Genomic DNA, 22038 nt, shown 5'->3' with positions numbered 1-22038 from the left:
CGGAGAGAGGAGACGAAACTTCTCTCACTGCCCCGACAGACCCACAGACTGACGTCACTGACTGAGGCGTTTCAGTCCTCCAGGGAACATCCAGGTAGATCAGTGGATGGATGGATGGATGGATGGATGTTACTGGAGCCCACACATAACATGTAATTAAGACCTTGAAAGAACCCAGTACATATATTAAAAAGTGTTATTTAAGATAAGATAACATTAGCTAATCCTTTTTTTATCCCACGACGGGGAAATTTATAGGATTAAAGCAACAGGCAGGTGCACACAACACAGACAAAATTACATAAGGATTGAAATATATAAGAGGTGGATTAGCGAAAAAACACTGAACATAACATTATTATTATTATTATTATTATTATTATTTAATTGTAATAATAAAATAAAAACCACAAAACCCAAAAGGTCAACAGTTTCATGATACATCAAGCTTAGGGACTGGCTAATATACAGCAGGTCAAAAAAGGCCATATTTTGGCTGCAGTGCTTGCTGTTCTCTTATGAAGAAAAGATCAACTAGTGCACTAAATTCAATAGATGGGTTGAAAATATCCAGTATAAAATAAGTGCTACAAATGTTACAACACTTTTGTTCATATGGCAGCAGAACATTAAAATAAAAGTGCTCTTTACACTACTTTTGAATTCATTCTTGGAGTTTGTAAATACAATGCGAAATCAGGGCGATTAATCGCGATTAAATATTTTAATCGTTGCCCAGCCCTAATATATATATATATATATATATATATATATATATATATATATATATATATATATATATATGGGGCTGCACGAAGGTTCTGGGTTCAAATCCAACTTTGGGGCTTTCAGCATGGAGTTTGCATGTTCTCCCTGTGCATGCGTGAGTTCTCTCCGGGTACTCCGGCTTCCTCCCACAGTCCAAAAACATGACTATTAGGTTAATTGGCCTCTCTAAATTGGCCTAAGGTGTGAGTGTGTGCGTGAATAGTTGTTTGTCCTGTTTGTCTCTGTGTTGCCCTGCGATAGACTGGCGACCTGTCCAGGGTGTAACCCGCCTCTTGCCCAGTGAATGCTGGAGATATAGGCACCAGCAACCCCCGCGACCCCCATGAGGGATTAAGCGGGTCAGAATATATATATGTGTGTGTGTGTGTGTGTGTGTGTGTGTGTGTGTGTGTGTGTAAACAAAATTAATCTTATTATTAAGGAATAAAACATCTTTTTTTTCTCAAATAACAAAAAATAATAGAGTGCATTCAGACAATACAGATAAACGTTACGCAATAATATATTCCGGACTGCTCTTAGCATGATGACGTCAAGCAATACAATGGATAGAATTTAAAAAGCATTCATTTCTTCCAGAAAAGTCTTCAATACTGTCTTTACGATGTAGTTTAGTATTCTTAAATGATTTAAGGATATAAATAGGGCTTGGGCGTCATGATGTATTACTTTGTGTGGCCGCCATATTGAATGCCTCCGCGGCTCCGCCCCCGCTACTCAGAATACTGCCTATGACTACCGCGTACTGTACTCCCTCTCTCAGCCGTGTTTTAATTTGATTAATTTTACCTTAACTTGATTTCAACCATGGTAAACCGTTGCTGTGTTGTGGGCTGTAACAGTGCAACACATGATCGCCATGGGAAAAACATAGAAAATGGGTTAACTTTCCACCACTTTCCTGCCTGGAGGCGCAACCACGGGAGAGACAGCAAGCGCAATGGAGTCGTCGGCTCGCTTGGATCGCGGCTTTAAGACGACCGATCATAACTTTCCACAGTATCCCGATGTCAATGAGAGTGTGTTCCCTGCATTTTCATTCTGGTAAGTTAAAGATGCACGGTTTTATTTTATAGCCAACATCGTTTCTTTCCTTCAGCCGCGACACCACATACATGCACATAAATACTAAAACGGCAGCGGGAAAAGGCTCAAATACGTGAGAAACCCGGAGGGTTTAGGGAGGGTTGGCAGTTAATGTTACTAACTAAACCTTTGAAACACATAGCAGCTCGTTAAAAGTACATTACATGCGTGAGTGGTTGTTAGCACTAACGGTTAGCAGGTGCCAGAGCGCGTCTGAGCACAGCTTACCTTTGTACGAGTTACCGTGTTCCCACTGTTTGCTGGCTTTATGATCTGCAGCTCCTGAACCCATCCATTCGTAAACTGCACATGAGACTCCAAGGACTTGTAGCTTTGGAACTGTTCTGAAGTATAGGCGCTCACACCACAAACTAGGTAGCCGAAGACGTCCGATATGCAAAACAGTGGCAACAAGTCGTCGTCGGCGCTCCATAATAATGCTGATTTTGTCAACATACCGGTCCCTGGCTTCTCTATTTAATGTGTCCTGGTAAATTTCAGATCCTTTTAGGGATTTTAACATATTTTTTCTATCTATTCTTTCTCAACTCTACTTCTACGTCTCTTCGTTCAACAACGTTATGTCAGAGGTATTTTAACGTTGCGTTGCCATCAACATGGCCGCCACATCCCACAATGCAACGCGGATCCCGTAATCACATTATTTTTTGGCGACCCGGAAGTTATTCTGTTGCGCTTGCGCAGATGAGCTGATGGTACGGATCGTGCTAAAGTACGGATCGGGTAGTGACCACTGAGCTGACACTGTTGACAAGTTGTGGATGTGTGCTGGTAGCAGACTGTTAATCAGGTGTCTCTTTTTTCAGCGTCAGCGAACCTTTCAGTTTAGTGTTTTTGTCCTGAGGAGCATTCCAGCGACTGCATCATGAGCACGTTATGGATGGGCAACGTGAGTTTAAAGTTGGTTCTTTTTGTCGCGTGTAAACGTTAGCAGCTATCAGAGCACGAGGGCCAAGCGTTAAATGAACATTTAATCTTACTAGCTGTATTTTTGTTGGTTAGTTGAAATCCCACCACTCTTGTTTGTCTAATGGTTTTTAGAGAGAGTACGCCGTTTGCAGTATCTTGAGCTCGATATAATGCACTGCTCCTCACTTCCTAGTCGGAGCTGGAAGGTTTTTACCCTGAGTCACCCAGTGTTTTGTTCTACAGACTCATCTCACTGCTTTACTTTTCTGATTTGGGATTTATTAATTCGGATTGTTCCAAACGGCGTCCATTCTCAATTTTCCATAAGATTTCTCTTAGTGCATCATGAGTTCCCTGCATGTGCTTCTCCCGACATGTTTCGAAACTTTGCCACCGTGAAAGATCAACTGGTTGAAATCCTTTTTTTACGTATTGCCTACCAATTTTACAGGCTTGTCTACAGCTGAACACAGTTTGAGCAGTTATTCACATTACAAAATATAAATGAACTATAACATTGAATGTAAAAATCGAAAGAATGAGTAAGAATAAAACATAAAATAGTACAATAAAAGAAAACCTAAATATCAGCTGGAGCCACACTAAAATAAAAATGTTCAATATGATTATAAAAGCCATTGTGCTTTCTTTGAGTTGCAGATTTTCCAAGAATTTCTTAACGAGACCAAATCATTAAGAAATGCTATAAGAATTAGTTTAATTGAGGCATATTTACATTTATGAACAAAAAATTGGACCAAAAGAAACTGATTTATAAGGTATTATTGTTTTGTCCTTGTACTTTATAATCTGAAATGGATACTAGAGGTCGACCAATACAGGTTTTTTTAAGGCAATACAATACAGATTATTTTGACATCAGGCAAACTGATACCCAACACGTGGGCCCAATTTTATTTTATTTTATTTTTTTGGCCCAATTCTTGAAGCCGAATATGGCTTTTTCTTCTTCCATTTACATGAGAAAAATGACAGTGTTTTCAAAGAACTGACCCAAATACTGTTCTTATATTGCTAGACCAAATCCAGTTTATTGTTGTTAAAAAGTCATATTAAACTATTCAAAATAATTTGGATCTACAATAATTTACACATTCATTTCCTACTTCATATAGAAGTACAAGGCCTTTCTTCTACAAATGACCTTCCTAACAATTCAGAGGTATACCTTAGAGGTCAACCGATGTTTGCGTTTTTGTGTTGTATCGGCCGATACATGCATGCGTTGGCTGATACATTAGCGTATTCAGTCGCCATGCTTTGACGTCACGTGATGCGCATACGTTGCCGCTGCTTCCCTGGCTGATTGCCAACAACAAGAGTATGTTTTCAACTTTTATTGTATTTTTAATCGTCTAATTTAACTATATTTTCCCTTTGAAAGTCTGCCTCTGTCACTGTGGGTGGGACTGGAACAGCTCTGTTTCACTGAGAACACAGCAGCTGACCGGTGCTGGGTTTTTACTTTCACTCACTGAAGCACGTGTGTCAACGTTGGTTTTTAAATAATGATTTAGCTGCTTAAACCTGCATTTAATAGAGCAGATGAGTGCTGGTGGGATTGCATTAATCATTAGGGATGGGTACTGATGAGGCGCCTCTCAATCTTCCTGTCTCATTCACTAAGGCCCGCCTCACCCGGTTCGTAAATTCGGCAGCAAAGGAAGAAAACAACTGGAGAAAAAACACTTTGAATATACATATATTTATTACAATTGGAATTCCAAGGGGAGACACATATTTACAACTTTATCCTAAAGCCCCATGTAGTAGAGTATGGAGTCCACCCTCCCAGGTGGGCTGCGTGCGCGCGTCTGAAGTGCCACCCTAGCGTGCATCTATTGATAGCCCGGCCATTCACTGTGTAATTCAATTCAATTCAATTTAATTTATATAGTGCCAATTCATGAAACATGTCATCTCAAGGTACTTTACAAAGTCAAATTCAATCAGATTATACAGATTGGCTCAGATTATACAGATTGGTCAAAACATTTCCTATCTAAGGAAACCCAGTAGAGTGCATCAAATCTTGACAAGCAGCATTCACTCCTGAAGAAGCGTAGAGCCACAGGGAGAGTCGTCTGCATTGTCCGTGGCTTTGCAGCTATCCCTCATACTAAGCAAGCATGAAGCGACAGTGCAAAGAAAAACTCCCCATTAACGGGAAGGCAAAACCTCCAGCAGAACCAGGCTCAGTATGAATGGTCATCTGCCTCGACCGACTGGGGGTTAGAGAAGACAGAGCAGAGACACAACAAGAAGACAGAAGCACACATTGATCCAGTCCATCTAATGTAGAATCTATTCTACATTAGATGGTAATAGCGGGTAATCTGGATGATGTCACAGCTGAGCTAACAGAACGCCAGACCAGGTGTACCTACTATGAAGAAAAAAAAGAGAGAGAACAAAAAGTTAAAAGCTGAAATGATGACAAACAATGCAAAATTGGAGAACAGTAGAACTCAGAGTGAGAAAAATAGACCCTGATGTCCTCCAGTAGCCTAAGCCTATAGCAGCATAACTATAGAGGTAGCTCAGGGTAACATAAGCCACTCTAACTACAACCCCTGGCAAGAATTATGGAATCACCAGCCTTGGAGGATGTTCATTCAATTGTTTTAATTTTGTAGAAAAAAAAAAGAGATCACAAACATGACACAAAACTAACGTAATTTCAAATGGGAACTGTCTGGCTTTAAGAAACACTAAAATAAATCAAGAAAAAAAATGTGGTAGTCAGTTTTGGTTACTTTTTTGGACTAAGCAGAGGGGAAAAAAATATGGAATCACTGTGAATAATCACCTTCTTTTTCAACGGAGCTACACTGTCTATTGCAGAACGCAATGAGGAAGTCACACCGTTAACAAAGACGTCTATTTGTGAATGGTAAGAAACAATATTGCTGCTATCTGCAGGGCCTTTCTGCAATACTGAGGATATTAAAAGGGGGACAGACTCTTTAAAGTTTGATGCGGCATTATCCAATAACGATCTACTAAAATGGACCCTCGTTTGGGGGTGGAGAATGCAGTTAAATTAAACTCAAAGGCTATTAAAAATGGTCAGATAGGATAGGGTTGTGAGGAAATACTGTTAATGCTTCACAATCAATGCCATATGTCAGCTCAAGGTCTAAAGTATGGAGCCAAGAGTCCGTTGGTTTATGCACATTTTGAGCAAAACCAATTGAATCTAGGATAGTTTTAAAGGCTACACTAAGGTTATCACATTCTGTGTCAACATGAATGTTAAAATCCGCCACTATAATAACCTTGTCAGTGTTTAACACCAAATTAGATAAGTCTGACAACTGATCCAAAAACTGAGTGTAAGGGCCTGGTGGACGATACAAAACAACAAACAGAAGAGGTTTTATTGCTTTGCAGTTTGGATGAGGGAAACTGAGGGTTAAATGTTCAAAAGAACTGTAGTTACTAATTGGCCTAGGACTAATTAATAAATCAGAATGAAAGATGGTTGCTACTACTCCTCTTCCCATAAATCTGGGAATGTGGAAATTTGAGTTGACTCATTTATAGTCGACTTGGCTGTCAACAGCATGGAGCCGAGTCTACAATTCTGACAAGCTCGCCTCCAAAGCTACAAAAGCACTACATTCATTACAGGTACCATTATCACTAAAGGAGGCAGAGAAATAACTAAACATCTGACACGGAGAACAGGAGAGAGGGGGAGACTTAGACAGAGAAGGAGAGGTTGATGGACGGATAGGGTAGAAAGCCATTGTGAGGCTAAAGCTAGGCTAGCGCCCTCTTACCACGCCGAGAAAAGCAAACCGTGTGAAACACGAGGAGTTCCCAAACCAATGAATGATGAATTCAAAAATACACAATTAATATAAAAACTGATTATGGGATGGGAAGAATACCTTTATGGTGGCCAGCACCAGTATGACCGCAAGTAGAGGAGGTTTTACAGCCCTTTGCTGCCTGATCCAACTCTTTCTGATGTTTTTTTTCCTTCTGTCCAATGTGCAAAATGCTGGGATGTTTTTGGTTACAATGTTTGCAAGCGATGCGCTTCTCACACTTCTTGCTTAAATGTCCTATATCCAAGCAACCAAAACATAAACCTTTGTCTTTTAGAAAGTCTAGTTTTTCGCTGTGTGACCGCTTTTCTAATTGTCGACAATTAGGAAAGAGGTCACACATGACATGACCATCCTGTGTACAATACCGACAGGATAAATAATTAGATTTGTCAACAACAGATACTTCATTTTTGAGAGAAGGCATGTTACAGTCATCTTTAACAGAAACATGGGTGACAAAGCTGTTTCTTTTAAACTGTGACTTTATTTGAGGTTTGCTAGGTCTTAAGGTTCCCCTAGCAGGTTGTAAATCCTGTGTATATATCCAAAAGCCAGATCTGAGATTATCCTAATCTGGTGTTCAATAAAAGCAACAATATCTCTGAAACATGCTCTTTGACTAGTTCTCTCAAAAATCTCATTTGCTTTTGTTTACCATTTTTCTCTTAGTTTAAAAGGAAACATTTGAACCAAGATTTTCATGTTAGCTGGCATGCTTTACTCATCCAAATACAGTAGTTCTTCCATTGCATTGCAGCATTCACGAAGGAACAGTCCAAATGCTTTTAATGCTTTAGCATCTTCACCTTTAATGTTAGGCCAACCAGCGACCTTTTCCATGTAGGCTGCAGTAATATTAAATTCATTGGCAAAATGTTCTTTGAGGAGTTGCTTGGCCACTGCATATCCTCTCAGCAGTCATGTGAAGGCAGCTACGTATGAGGTCTCTTGATTGCCCCTTGGTGTACTGTTCAAGGTAGTACAAACCGTCTCCTTTACAACTGCTCTTTCCTTCCACACAGTATTGAAAGGCTTTCATAAAGAAGTTGAACTGTAAAGGATCTCCGTCATAGATGGGAATTTCTCAGTGTGGCAGTAACTGACTTGTTTGCATTTGAACCAGAAGAGCTGTTATGTCATTCTGATGTTTCAACACATTGTAAAGGTCTCCAGCAGGTTGAATTTGATTTGATGGAAGCAGACTATTTTGAGTGGTAACATTGAGATCGGATAAAATAATAGAAGCTTTAGAGGTTTGAACAGCAGGAAGAGCCAGTTGTGACACCAAAGTATCGCAAACAGTGTCATCCACCTGAGGTGGAATATGCTTTTCATAGGCTGTACTTAGATCTGACTCAACCTATTTATCCAACAGCAGTCCAGCATCTTCTTGAAGGTTATTTGCAGGTTTGGTAACCAACTGTGAAGCTTGTGAAAGGAGTAAAGTAGGTTTGATCTTGGTTCTAGCACCTTTTCTAACATATGAATCCATTCCATCAGAATGCTTAGATGTAATGCTGCCTTTAGTGCTGCCCTCTAGCACCAGTATCTTGGCATAAGCAGCAGCTATTTTAGTGTCCATCTCAAGTTGTTCCTTTGTTTTCTTTAACAGGTATTCCTGCTCCTCCGGTGCATGCTTCTCCTCTAAAGCAGCTGCAAATGCCAGGAGTGCAGCCCTTTCTGCTTCTGTTTTTATTTGTTCAGAAAGCGTTGAAGATTTGCTGGTTGTTATAGAAGAGCCCCTGTGACTCCCAATTTTTCTAAAAGACCTTAAGGAAACATTTGAAATGCTGTCATGAGGTTCAATCTGCAGCTCCTCCTCCTCCATCACGGTCATGCCACCACTGGCAATCTTTGGTTCAGCTTCATTATCATTTTTACTCTCATTTTCTTTGATATCATCAGGCACATCGGCTGAGCAACCTTGAGCCTCAGCCAACCATTTATGAGTAGCAGCAACAAAATCATGAACATTCCACATTTTAGCTTGAAACCACATGTCATGCTTCTGTGCTTCATCCACAGGCAATAATCCCAACAAACCCTGGTGTACCTTTTGTGTTTCTTCAGACACACCCAAAAACCTTTTAAATTCTCCCTTAACGTCATTCACACACCCTTTGTCATTTTTCAGCACTGTAATAGTTTGTCTTAATTTTGTGAGCTTATTTAACTTTGTTTTTTTTCACTTTCTAAGTTACTGATTTTCACCAACAAAGCTTCGGCTGTTAAATTCAGATGTCTTGTTTGTCCCTCTATGTTCACATTGTCCAGTGGGTCCAGTAGCCTGCTTTGGTGCGGCATTTACTTTGTCCGGCGGCTCCAATAGCCTGCTACGGTACGGTGTTTACTTTGCGGCTTCGTGGAACCACAATGCAGAAGGATCTGTGGATCTTCCAAACGAGGAAGTTTTCTACCTAAATGTAGCGGCTAAAATCCTATATTTTAGGAACCTGGTTGCTGTTGCTGAAAGGCGTTGGTTTTACGTGAGCTCAATTAAGATTCATAATGCCGATCTTCAGTTTGACTTATAATAGTCATTTATTGGCAGAACAATATCTATTTTCCTATTATTTCCATTTAGATCCACATAAATTCGACATTGATCCAAGCCAAGCACAGTAGAAAACTGTTGCCTCTTCCCATTAACAACACCTGAGCAGAATCATGGTTGACCTTAAATAACCCCATCCCCGATCAGACACTCATAACTCAAAATGAAATACGCCCCTTGTGGCGATAAACACAGGAAAGGACAAATGGCTCCTACAGTTAGATACCTCAAATTTCCTTATTTATCATCGGTTTAACGATTGCGAAGCTAATATGTATGTTTGCGGAATATGTGTTTAATCTTTACCGCCACTTTTTCTCTTTTATAAGCTCCAGTAGGTGTAAAAGCCTTATTGAGTTGTTTGATCACTATTCTTATTTTTTTATTGATCCTCTCTTTTTCTGGTTGAACTCTATAATGAGCAGAATTTTAGAAAAGGTATCTGTCACGTTCAAACACCTAAAGCAGGAAAAAAAAGGAAAGACAACGGCCGATCTGTTCTTGCAAGGAGAACGCCAGATATGTGCTCAGTTGTATATCTCCTACCCGTTCTGAAAAACACCTACCGTTTTTCTTGTGTTTATTAAGATATTGGGAGTTTCCTAGTTACAATAACACGTTGTTACTCTAAGGAGTTAGGGACGCTTACAGCAATGTGACCTTTGAGATAATACAAAGCAGTTTCCCACAGTTCCGTTATGCATATGCAGGCCAGATGGCTGAGTGCAGTTCATATCATTATCACAACATGTGTTTCTGCTTTCTGCAGGCCTTTTATACTATAAGAGAGAGAAAATCAATACACATATACAGTAAAATAAAATGGTAACCACTGGTCTATATGTTCCAGTAAATATATATATAAAAAAATAAACACAAATACAGTAATACATAAGAGTGAGAGCAAGATAGAGAGTTTCAGTTACCTGAAAAACACTTTAATGTCTGAATAAACTCAAACCTATTTTTTTTTTTATATTAATGAGTAAATACGTGAAAAATGCAATGACCATAGGAGACAAAATATAACATACAGAGAATAATAAAAATTAAAGCCGCAAGCGGCGTCAAGCGGCCCTCGCAGCCAAGCGCCACTCCGGCCTATTGGCCACCGCGGGGGTTCGCGCACCGCCGGCCGCCAGCTACCGCAGAAGCTGTCACGCATTTTCCCCACCTGTCCAACGGGCGATACACACGAGCGTGTTCGGCAGCGCTCCCCCATGACTCACAAAAGATCTGGTGCAAATTGGTCGATGCAGCGAGGAGATACAGCCGACGGATTAACCTAGAGGGCGCAACGGAGTCAAATTACATTTCAATTCTGTCGGGATCTTCAGAGGTGAACAAAGGTGTTACATATGGAGTTTGTTGCCAGTCGAATCATCCATGTGTGATTTTAAAGACAATCGTATGAATACGGCAAGGGACTGATATTCGCCATTTGGCCGCACCCACAAGGTTCAGCCAGTAGCCAGCAATGAGTTCATCATCATATCATTTTATGTCAGCATGCACAGTATTAAACCCATATTTAAAATACAGCAAACAAGCAGAGCTCATTCACCAGACAGTTTCTAAAATAGAGTTGCAATGCTTATGACTTATCAAAGAAAGTCACACACAAATATTTGCATTGTTAGCTGTGCCTTGAGGTGACATTACTGACTGATGAAAGTAAATCTGTAGACTAGGTTATGAAACATTGTTCAGCTAATTAAGTTCCATAAGTGAACAAACTTACAATGTCAATTTGTTGAGATTTAGTTGCAGCAGTCAAGATGACTTCTATAGTGCTTGTTAAAACAATGAAAAGATCATCTCTTTAGACCAAGAAAACTATCACATTTTATGAGATAGTTATCTCATTTTAAAGATATAATTATCTAAAGTTATTACTCTTAGCAAGTTAAAGCTCCATAATAATTTTAGATCATGTTTTAGTTCCACTCTTTTATTATTATGCACATCTAGACTACCTAGAAATATAAAGTATGATATGGCACAATATTTTTTCAACAACAGGCAATTTTAGTAATTGCCTTGCAATTTTATATCTAAGCATTAAAAATTATAATATTTCACCAATTTTCACAGCAAGATGGAAATAACGACTATCCAACATTTTAAGTTTTTGTAAAAACTTTATTTCTTTTTTACCTACCTATTGAAACTAATACTTTCTTCTACTTCTCCAAAATTATACTTCAAGATTACTATTGCTGTCCTCACAACACGGGGCAATATGCAGCTAGACAGCTAGGACAAAGGTTCCCCACACAAGGCTTCCTTTTCTTGCATTCTGTGAATAACCTTTATTCACAAATCTGGCTTTAAACATGCTTTTTGTAAAAAGACGAATATTTTCCAAGGCAGAAGCATGTAGAACAAATCCAGCTTCAACATGAGTAGTTTCTCTAACTTACTCGCTGAAAAGCAGCTTTTACCAGAGCAAAATACGTCAAAGATCTTTTTTTAAGGTGAGAGCACTCACTATTTCACGTAATTGACATAGAGATCTAACAAAGTTGTGATGTCTCACTCTGATTAAATATGAACCCAAAACATGTCTAACTGTTTTTACCATGGATTTCCTCTGACTAATAATTAACTTATATCTTATTTATGTAATGTATTCACGACATGAATTCCTTGCTGTCTTAACAAAAGGCAGAAATATAACCAGTGTGCGATTTGCAAAAAAACCAGAGGGGAGGATAATTTCAAAAGTTGTATTAATGAATCAAAGTTTTATTAATAATGGTTAGCTAGCAGGTGCTTTTTCAGTAGCTAGCTAGATCCAGTAGGTTAGACTGTTGTTTTTAAACTTGCGCAATCTACTGTCAGGACTCAGGAGTGGGTATTAATTTACTTTAACCGCTTTGAGCAGAAAATGTAATAATACTCTTTAAATACAAACAACAAAATTAATTTACAAATGTGAAGGACACAAGACATGTATTAATATCAATTTTGAAAAATCCATCATATTCAGGGGTTAAAGCAAAAACAATCAATTTGACTGAAAACATTTTCTAGTCAGCCCATATATTCCCGGGCCGTGGACGTCATGCCACCTTAGTAACCTCATTTGCTTAGTGTAACAAGTCCACTTTAACCAAATCTGACAGTTCCATTGACAATTCCTGTATCTCTCCCACCTTCCAGCTTCAGAGCCTTTGCACCATCAAGGACAGCCCTCTGCATAATCTCCTTCACTTTCCACATCCATAACATCACCTGGTTAAGTTTCATATTTGCAGCATCAAGCAAGTTCTTCCTTCGCACTTTTGCCAAACTGGTCCACAGTCCACTCACCTTTCCACTTTACAATTTCAAAACCCTCCATAAACTGCAGCTAATTCAAAAGACAGCAGCTTGCATCATTACATCATCTTCTTTACACCTGTACATTAACTCTACTGTAACATTCAATATAAATCAATCCTATATACTCTGTGTCCCCATCTCCCCCCAGGGATAAAACACGAATGACCAGAGGGGGGGACGTCACAACCAGAGGGGGGGGGAATCCCCCCATCCCCCCCAGCAAATCGCACCCTGACTATAACGTTGCTTTCTTTAATTATTACAGGCTCTGCTGAGATGTCAAATTCTGGAGAGTGCTTAGACACCCTGACACACAAATATGGATTAACTTTATTTCATGTGCACTCGTGAACTTGTTTTAGTTGATTTGGTTTTCTTGATGTACTGTAGAGCGTGATGAGGTCTGTTGTGGTATTGTGTGCACTGGATTGAGGGGACAGTTGGTGTTGTCTGTCAAACCCAATCTTCTTAAGCTGCAAATTCAGTAAAGTTACAAGATTTCTTGCAACCTCTCATATGGAACCAGTCTAAAAAATAAATTATGCATTTTATTGTAAATATAAAATACTTAAAAATAAGATGAACATAGAGTATACAAATGTTTACAAATAATTATAAACATTGTTTTGCTTTGAGTCAAACTCCAGAAAAATATTTTAAAATTCTTTTTAAATCTTTATTGTGCTCCGCTCCGGCCTATTGGCCACCGCAGGGGTTCGCGCACCGCCGGCCGCCAGCCACTGGAGAAGCTGTCACGCATTTTCCCCGCCTGTCCACCGGGCAATACACACGAAGGCATTGGGCAGCGCTCCCCCACGACTCACAAAAAATCTGGTGCAGATCAGTTGATGCAGCGATGCATTTGGCCACCGGAGGCAGTGGCGACCCACCAGCTTAAAATCTATGTATTGGCATCTTAAAAATGGTCTTATAGCTTAAAAGATCATCCTGTTTTTGTTGATTTTATAGCCGAATAGAAGAGATGTTCTCAAATAAATAAGCCTTTTGACTTTTAAAAATGTTGTCCTTTTAAGCCCCTTCAGCATGCTCAAAAACTGAGTTTTGATAACTTTTAATTGGCCATGCCTTATGATCAGACTGCCCGAGTTTCAAGCCGCTCGCTCAAAATCTCTAGGAGTATTTCGATCAAATACCAATGCTGTAAATGTCAAAAATGAGTTCAAATTACGACCTTCAATCTAAAATGGCTGTGATACTTGCACTATGACATTAATTGTAAATTCTGAGCATCTTGTTGAGCTCTGCAACTGTATCAAATTTCATGTCTCTACGATGAAGTAAGTGAATAGCAAAGGGTCCTTTGAAAATTTCTAGGTGGCGGCGTTGAGGCATTTTTCTTTAGATTTTTGTGATGACCTTTTAAATACAAAAATTTTTAAATAGTTACCATGCATCCGCCAAGTTTTGTAAGTTTTTGAAAATGATAAAGCCTCCAAAAAGGCCCCTCTTTAGGGGGGCAGAATAATAATAATAATTTACAATACAATTACAATAGGCCTTCACAGCGCTTAGCTGCTCAGGCCGATAGACGCCGCCTATCCACCTGCCTATTGGCCACCGCGGGGTTCACGCACCACCGGCTGCCAGCCACCGCAGAAGCTGTCACACATTTTCCCCGCCTTTCCACCGGCCGATACACACGAACGTGTTTGGCAGCACTCCCCCACGACTCACAAAAAATCTGGTGCAGACCGTTTGATGCAGCGAGGAGGTACAGCCGTTGAATAATAATAATGCATTTGTCTACCATAATAATGTAAAATTAACACTTTAGCAATTAGAATATTGCTAAAGTGTTACTTTAGCAATATTCCACATGTGTATGTTGTGTACCAACTTTAGTAATTCCTAACAGAGCACTTCACTCTCAGACTGCAGGTCTTCTGGTGTATCCTAAAGTCTCTAAAACTAGAATGGGAGTTAGATCCTTTAGCTATCAGGCTCCTCTCCTGTGGAACCAACTCCCAGTTTTGGTCTGTGAGGCAGACACCCTGTCTACTTTTAAGACTAAGCTTAAAACTTTCCTTTTTCCATCCATCTATCCATCGTCTTCCGCTTATCCTGGGGGGTCGCGGGGGTAGCAGCTTTAGTAGGGAGGCCCAGACGTCCCTCTCCCCAGTCACTTGGGCCAGCTCCTCCGGGGGAATCCCAGGCCCAGGCCAGCTAAGAAACATAGTCTCTCCAGCATGTCCTGGGTCTTCCCCTGGGCCTCCTCCCGGTGGGACGTGCCCAGAACACCTCACCAGGGAGGCGTCCAGGAGACATCCTTACCAGATGCCTGAGCCACCTCAACTGGCTCCTCTCGACGAGAAGGAGCAGCGGCTCTACTCTGAGTCCTACCCGGATGACTGAGCTCCTCACCTTATCTTTAAGGGACAGCTCAGACACACTGTGGAGAAAACTCATTTCAGCCGCTTGTATCTCATTCTTTCGGTCACGACCCAAAGCTCATGACCGTAGATGAGCGTAGGAACGTAGATTGACTGGTAAGTCGAGAGCTTCGCCTTTTGGCTCAGCTCTCTCTTAACCACTACGGACCGGTACAGCGCCCGCTTCACAGCAGACGCCGCACCAATCCGCCTGTCGATCTCCCGCTCCATCTTCCCCTCATTCGTGAACAAGACCCCAAGATACTTGAACTCCTCCACTAGAAGCTGGCTCTTGGGACTTTCCTTTTTGACAAAGCTTATAGTTAGAGTGGCTCATGTTACCCTGAGCTACCTCTATAGTTATGCTGCTATAGGCTTAGGCTACTGGAGGACATCAGGGTCTATTGTTCTTCAATTTTGCATGACTGTTGTCATTTCAGCTTTTAACTTTTTGTTTTTTCTCTTTTTTTTCTTCACAGTAGGTACACCTGGTCTGGCGTTCTGTTAGCTGTGGCATCATCCAGGGAAGACAGATCACCCGCTACTACCATCTAATGTAGAATAGATTCCTGGATCAATGTGTGCTTCTGTGCTTTTTTATCTGTCTTGTTGTGTCTCTGCTCTGTCTTCTGTAACCCCCAGTCGGTTGAGGCAGATGACCGTTCATACTGAGCCCGGTTCTGCTGGAGGTTTTTCCTTCCCGTTAATGGGGAGTTTTTCTTTCCACTGTCGCTTCATGCTTGCTCAGTATGAGGGATTGCTCCAAAGCCATGGACAATGCAGATGACTCTCCCTGTGGCTCTACGCTTCTTCAGGAGGAGTGAATGCTGCTTGTCAATATTTTATGCACTCTACTGGGTTTCCTTAGATAGGAAATGTTTTGATCAATCTGTATAATCTGAGCCAATATGTATAATCTGATTGAATTTGACTTTGTAAAGTACCTTGAGATGACATGTTTCATTAATTGGCGCTATATAAATAAAATTTAATTGAAAATTTAATTGAATCTTTATTGGGAAGCCTTACACAGTTCTCAATCTTAAGATACTAAAAAGTGATTCACAAAATACATCTAAAAGATGTAAATCTATTAATACTAAGCTTACCTATGGAAATTAATAAAATGGCTAATGAACTTGATAAAACATAAATTCTGAAAGCATTGGAACCTAATACTGGATTGGATTAGCCACATTTTGTCTCCTTCTATATGTAAGCACATTAAATCGTGTTACAGATAGTGTGATAAAGAATCAGTCCCCTTACCTTTGTTTTTTTAACTAACTGAATGGAAGTTTTGGAGAAATACTAGTAATTAAGCATGGTATTTCAGCAATCATTTATTTCTCAAATTAATTTAGGTTATTTTATATTGTTTTACTGCAGCTTGAGTCCTACATGGATGAGAAGTTCATCACCAGAGCCTTTTCTACAATGGGGGAGCAGGTGGTGAATGTGCGGATCATTAGGAACAAGATGACTGGGTGAGTGTTGAGTCCACAGGCAGTTGTAGTGTTTGCAATACTTTCATTTTGACATTTAACAGTTCTTCGTCTCCCAGGGGGGCTCTGGGCTACTGTTTCGTTGAGATGAGTGATGAGGCCACAGCTGAGAGGTGTTTGCGCAAAGTCAATGGAAAAGCCTTGCCAGGAGCCAGTCCGGTATTTGCAGTTATTTCTAAAGACCGTAAACACATTTTCCTTTTGATTGTCTTGTTTGATGGAAAGCCCTTTGAAAGGTGTACTATGTCTCTTTGTTATAGCCTACAAGATTTAAGTTAAACAGAGCCACGTTTGGGAAACAGGAACCTGGGTGAGTCCAGTTAAAGAAGCATAACACTTGGAGATTATACATTGTCAAAGGATGTTTTCTCTATCAATGATTTGCTGCCTTTTCTCCTGTTTCAGTCAGATGTATTCTCTGTTTGTGGGAGATCTAACTCCAGAGGTGGATGATGGGACGCTTTATGAGTTCTTTTACAACCGATACCCTTCCTGCCGGGGCGGGAAAGTAGTTCTTGACAGCATGGGTAACTCTAAGTATGTCTGAGGCACAGAACAATACAAATATTATTTATCTGCAAAAATCCGCCTTTGTTTGCTAGTCCAGTCCCTGCTCATTTTTTCACAACCACACCGCTTTCCTGCACTGTAGGTTACTGAGTAAGTAAAGGCCACATTCCATATAAATGATATTCCATTCTAATTAAAGAAATATTTTACACGTTATATGTAAGTATATATGCATAGTCAGACGAATCACATCCATGTTGTACCCCCTTTTCTAAGGTTTCTCTTACATAAAGTTTAGAGGAAAACACTGTCATTCCACTTTTCAGTTTTTGCTTAGTTTGCAAATTCCCAAAGGACCATGACATGATTTTATTTTAAGCAACAGGCTGATCACATTTTGTTTTTCTAACATTCCAGGATAAATTGACTAATATAGATATTATGCATGTAGAAAATCCACATCTTTCAAACTGAGATCCAGTCATCCTGAGATGGGGGGCTCTTTGTTGGCCGGTTCCACTTAGCTTTCCATTTAAAACAAAGAATACGGCTTTATGACAGCAGTTATCTTCTGTTCCCTTAACCCCCCTCCTATTTATCCACTTGTTTCTTTTTTAATTAAATTCAAAAATACTTTATTAACCTCTAAGGGAAATTAAATGCTGGTGTAACTCATCGGGCAGGGTTCTTAAAGGCATACTATGCAACATTTTTCAGTTAATTAATGTGTTCCATACCGTTTTGGATGCTTAAATGAGTCATTTCAGGTCGAACAAAGGTTTTCTCGGCCGCCCTGGGGGTCTGTGGGGGAAATACCGCACTTGCAATTGCAAGAGCTCACGGCCCGCACACACAGAAATCTCGCTTTACGGCGAGAACTCCATGTGTTTTTGCCCTGCCATTCACTATATGCACGCGCGAAAGCAACAACAAAGAACCACGTGTTAACGTCAAATAAACGTGCAAGCATATCGAGTTTTATTATTATTATTATTATTATTTTTTTTAATGTATTTATTTATTTTTATTTTTTTTATGTTGGCCAGACTGTACCGCGGCGGCCGTGGCGAGGCGGCGGCAGCGACTGCGGCTTGGCGAGGCGGTGGCGGTAGCGTCTCGCCAACATAAAAAAATAAATAAATAAATAATAATAATAATAATAATAATAAAACGCCTCGCCAAGAAAGCGCTGCGGGAAGCTTGATGTTCATACCTTCACTGTGTTAGTCATTGTTTGTACTGCCGTTTTTTCCACTTTTCGTTGTGTTCACCTGTCTGCTAAACTCAAAACAACCGCACCTGGCTTGACGGAGAAACCAGAACAGCTGAGCATCTTTACGACAGTGCACTTTTACTTTCGCCCTCTGGGGGGAGCCTCGCTGGAAAATCAACCCCGGTTGCATAGTATACCTTTAAATGAGTTGCTGTAGATGGTGATGGAAGGATCGGTTACACTTTATTTGAAGGGGTGTACATAAGACTGACATTACACTGTCATAAACATGACATAACACTTGTTATGAACATAAATGACTCTTTATGAATGTTTAGGACTGTTGTCATTAATTGTCATTCGGTAAATTATGACACTATTAAAGCAAAGTTGACATTGTTTAAAATGTCTTTGTCATGACAACTTGACATTAACAGAGACAAGGTTAAATTTAGGGCTTGATTTGGGATAAGGTTAAATTTTGGGCTTGATTTGGGATTAGGTTAAATTAAGGGCTTGGGGTTTTGTTAAATTAAGGGCTTGTCATAGCCCTTAATTTAGCGGTCTGTCTTATAGCTGATCTGTTATGTTCCTGTCTTTACCACATATCTTTATACATGATTTTATTTTGAAGCCTGCCTGCCTTTCTTCCTTCCTACTTCTTCATTGTTTGAAAATCTCTAAATCTAGATCTGCCTGAGTTTACAATATTTGTGAGCGTGACTTAATTACATTTTAATTTTATTACATTTGCGATCTGTTTCTGATTAATTCATGAGGTCCATCTAGCAACAAAAATGTGATAAGTATAGAGCAGGCATCTGTTTTCAGTGACTCGGGAAGGTGGACTTTTGCTTCCAACAGGCAGACAGGCAAACAGGCACTCAACACACAACTGTCAGTCCATGGCACAGAGCAGCTGACCCCACAGGTGCTTACGAGTCACAACTGCCTTTGAGCAGCTCGATGTGAAGACTTCTACCCGCCAAGCAGTTTATAGTATGACATTGCGTATGCGCTCGTAAAATTGAGCTACGCACGTACTTGTCCACAGACTCGTGTCCGCTTTATTATGTTGGAGCCTAGAAACAGAAATAGCTCAGGATGCGATCTGGCGCTATTTAGAAAGGCTAATTTTAATAGAATTAACCATGAAATCAGACACACACAGGTGTATAATAATTTAATACATGTGCTGACCTTGAGCTGTGTCGGGAGTGCACATTTGGCAGGTTGACCAATCTCGTCAACTCCGTGTCATTCCCACCCAATGAGATGTAGAAAAAGAGACGTTTAACTTTTGTTAAAAATAGGGATGCCCCGATACCGTAATTTGGATATCTGCCGATACCAATACTATTCCAATACCAGAGCTCTATTTGCTTTAATGTTATCATCATATTGTTGATTTGGTTTTAAGAGGCTGTAATAAAGTCATATCTACCAGAAACTGTATGTTCAAATGTAAATGTGTATACCAATAGACAACTTGTGACAAATGTGCAACTGTAAGAGTTTCAAATTGATTGCATTTATTAAATCCAAGACAGATGCCTATAAAGCAGCGGTTTAAAGGTATCTGGAGAGTCAGCTGTAGACAAGAGCACACACAGAGGCTCATTTGTAATAATAATAATACATTTTATTTGTAATGCACTTTACATTTAAGAAAAATCTCAAAGTGGTACAGGTAAAATCGTCATAGAAAGGTAAAAGCAAAAACAATTACAAAACTAAACATCATTGTAAAATGCATATCAATAAATAAGTCAGTGGCATAATTGTAAGAGGTTAAAAGTCGTAAGTTCAGCGTAAAAGAAATGTTTTCTGTCAGGTTCAAACACCTAAAACATTCATTAACAACACAAGAAGGAGAGACAACAATGAGGTTAGTTTTCAAATTATCTTGCAAGGAGATCGAACGAAGATGCTTAATACAGATCTCCAAATTAGATCTGAAGTAAATCCGTCGCCTCCTCTCTATTTATTAGGAAAAGGAATCCCTGGTTCCATTTTGAATCTAAGGGGTAGGGATAAGCAAAACAACTGTGACCTTTGAGATAAAACCAAGCAGTTCACACAGTACAGTTATGCGTAAGCAGTCCAGATGGCTGGATAGAGTTCATAATAACACTTATAGTCACAACATATTTCTCTGCTTCCTGCAGGCCTTCTGCAACTATAAGACAGAGATCTAAAACCTTAAAACTTCTTAGTAGTAAAGAGTAAATATATATGATAAACGCAATGTACACAAAGAAAATAGTAAGAATAATTCTATTTTTTTTTTATCCTTTTTTAAATGTCTGGATTGCCTGTGGTTCCCTCAGATGATCATGGACGGCATTCCAGGTCCGAGGAGCGGCATAGCAGAAGGCACGGTCGCCCTTAGCTTAGTCTTTGGGAGGAGGAGGTGGTTTGAGTGTTTTGAGCAGCGGGACCGTGTCGTAGTGAGAGGGGTGAGCAGCTCCTTCAGGTATGGGGGGGCATTTCCATTGATGCACTGGTGGGTGAGAATTAAGACCTTGTATTCAATCCTTGTAGAAACAGAAAGCCAGTGAAGTGAGTGGAGAATGGGTGTGATAGTACTTTCGGACTCTCATCAGGATCCTTGCAGCACTATTCTATTGAACACACTGTAGTTTCTGCAGAGTCTTATTAGGGATCCCGATGAGAAGTGCGTTGGAGTAGTCCAGCTGGGAGGAGACAAAGGCATGAGCCAGTTTTTCTGCGTCAGCCAAGGTGAGTGTAGAACGGAGTTTTGAAATATTTCTTAGATGATCGGAGATTTTGCAGAGGTGTTTTGATATGAGCTTCAAAGGTGAGTTGTGGATCAAATCTTATACCAAGATTGGTGACTGTTGTGAAGAGGGAAATGTCCAGGCCAGAGATGGTTATACCGGTAATGGAGGATGACTGGACTTGATGTGATGTGCCAACAAGGATTGCCTTGGTTTTAGAGCTGTTAAACTGGAGAAAATTGTGTTTCACCCACATCTTTTTGTCTCCTCCAGACAGGCAGTGAGTTTTGAAGATGATTATGTTATTGTTGAAGCTGCAGTGGGATAAGACTCAGCTTTTATGTACAGTTGTGTATTATCAGCGTACAAGTGAAATGAGACTCCATGGTGGCTGATGACATGACTGATGAAGAGTATGGGCCCAAGGACTAATCCATGGGGTACTCCGCAGGTGACTTTGTGTTGCCGGGAACTTGTATTGCCAATTGTGATGTATTCCGTTCTGTCAGTTAGGTATGATTGAAACCAGTTCAGAGCAGTGTCAGAGAGTCCAGTGGTTTTGTGTAGCCGGTTGAGAAGAATTTGATTATCTACAGTGTCAAAAGCAGCAGACAGATCGAGGAGTACGAGAAGGGAAGGTGAGCCTTTATCTGCTGCCATTCGTAGATCGTTTGTGACTTTAACCAAGGCTGTTTCAGTGCTATGAGCAGAGCAAAAACCAGACTGGAATTTCTCAAAAAGATTGTTTTGTTTGAGATGGTCCTGGAGATGGATGACAAAAACCTTTTGTAATACTTTCGTGAGGAATGGGAGATTGGAAATGGGCAGTGTTGTATAAAGTACTGAAATCTCGGAGTCAGGTAAAAGTATAGTTATCTCTCCAAAATATGACTTTGGTAAAAGTCCAAGTCACTGACTGAAATGTTACTGGAGTAAAAGACTTAAAGTATCTGAAATGTCTTGTACTTAAGTATGAAAATTACTGTAAAAATAGATGTGCTCAAGTAATGTAATGAAAAGTATAAGTAAAAAGTAAAACAAAGCAACTGCAGTTTGAATTACATTTTTTAGATTTTGGTAAACTTTGAAAGTCAAATTCACTTAAAATAATATAAACAACCAAGTGCAGGAGA

At 39.9% G+C, this 22038-nt stretch overlaps 1 protein-coding gene across 5 annotated transcripts in view; it reads left to right on the top strand.

Moving 5' to 3' along the window:
• Positions 1 to 2565: 2565 nt before the first annotated feature.
• Positions 2566 to 22038, top strand: part of LOC105922995 (tRNA selenocysteine 1-associated protein 1) — a 35041-nt gene continuing 15568 nt past the window's right edge. The window contains exons 1-6 of one of the 5 annotated variants that reach the window (XM_021314466.2): positions 2566 to 2608; positions 2703 to 2785; positions 16326 to 16423; positions 16486 to 16600; positions 16702 to 16751; positions 16847 to 16978. In XM_021314466.2, the coding sequence (XP_021170141.2) occupies positions 2762 to 2785; positions 16326 to 16423; positions 16486 to 16600; positions 16702 to 16751; positions 16847 to 16978 (419 nt within the window). In that variant the 5' untranslated portion in view covers positions 2566 to 2608; positions 2703 to 2761. The other 4 variants (XM_021314468.2, XM_021314467.2, XM_012858914.3 and 1 more) reach the window with 4 other exon arrangements.

Source organism: Fundulus heteroclitus, unplaced genomic scaffold (assembly GCF_011125445.2).
Source record: "Fundulus heteroclitus isolate FHET01 unplaced genomic scaffold, MU-UCD_Fhet_4.1 scaffold_275, whole genome shotgun sequence".
Lineage (NCBI taxonomy): Eukaryota > Metazoa > Chordata > Actinopteri > Cyprinodontiformes > Fundulidae > Fundulus > Fundulus heteroclitus.
Note: the sequence above shows the minus strand (reverse complement) of the source record. Positions and strands in the feature narration are given on the sequence as shown.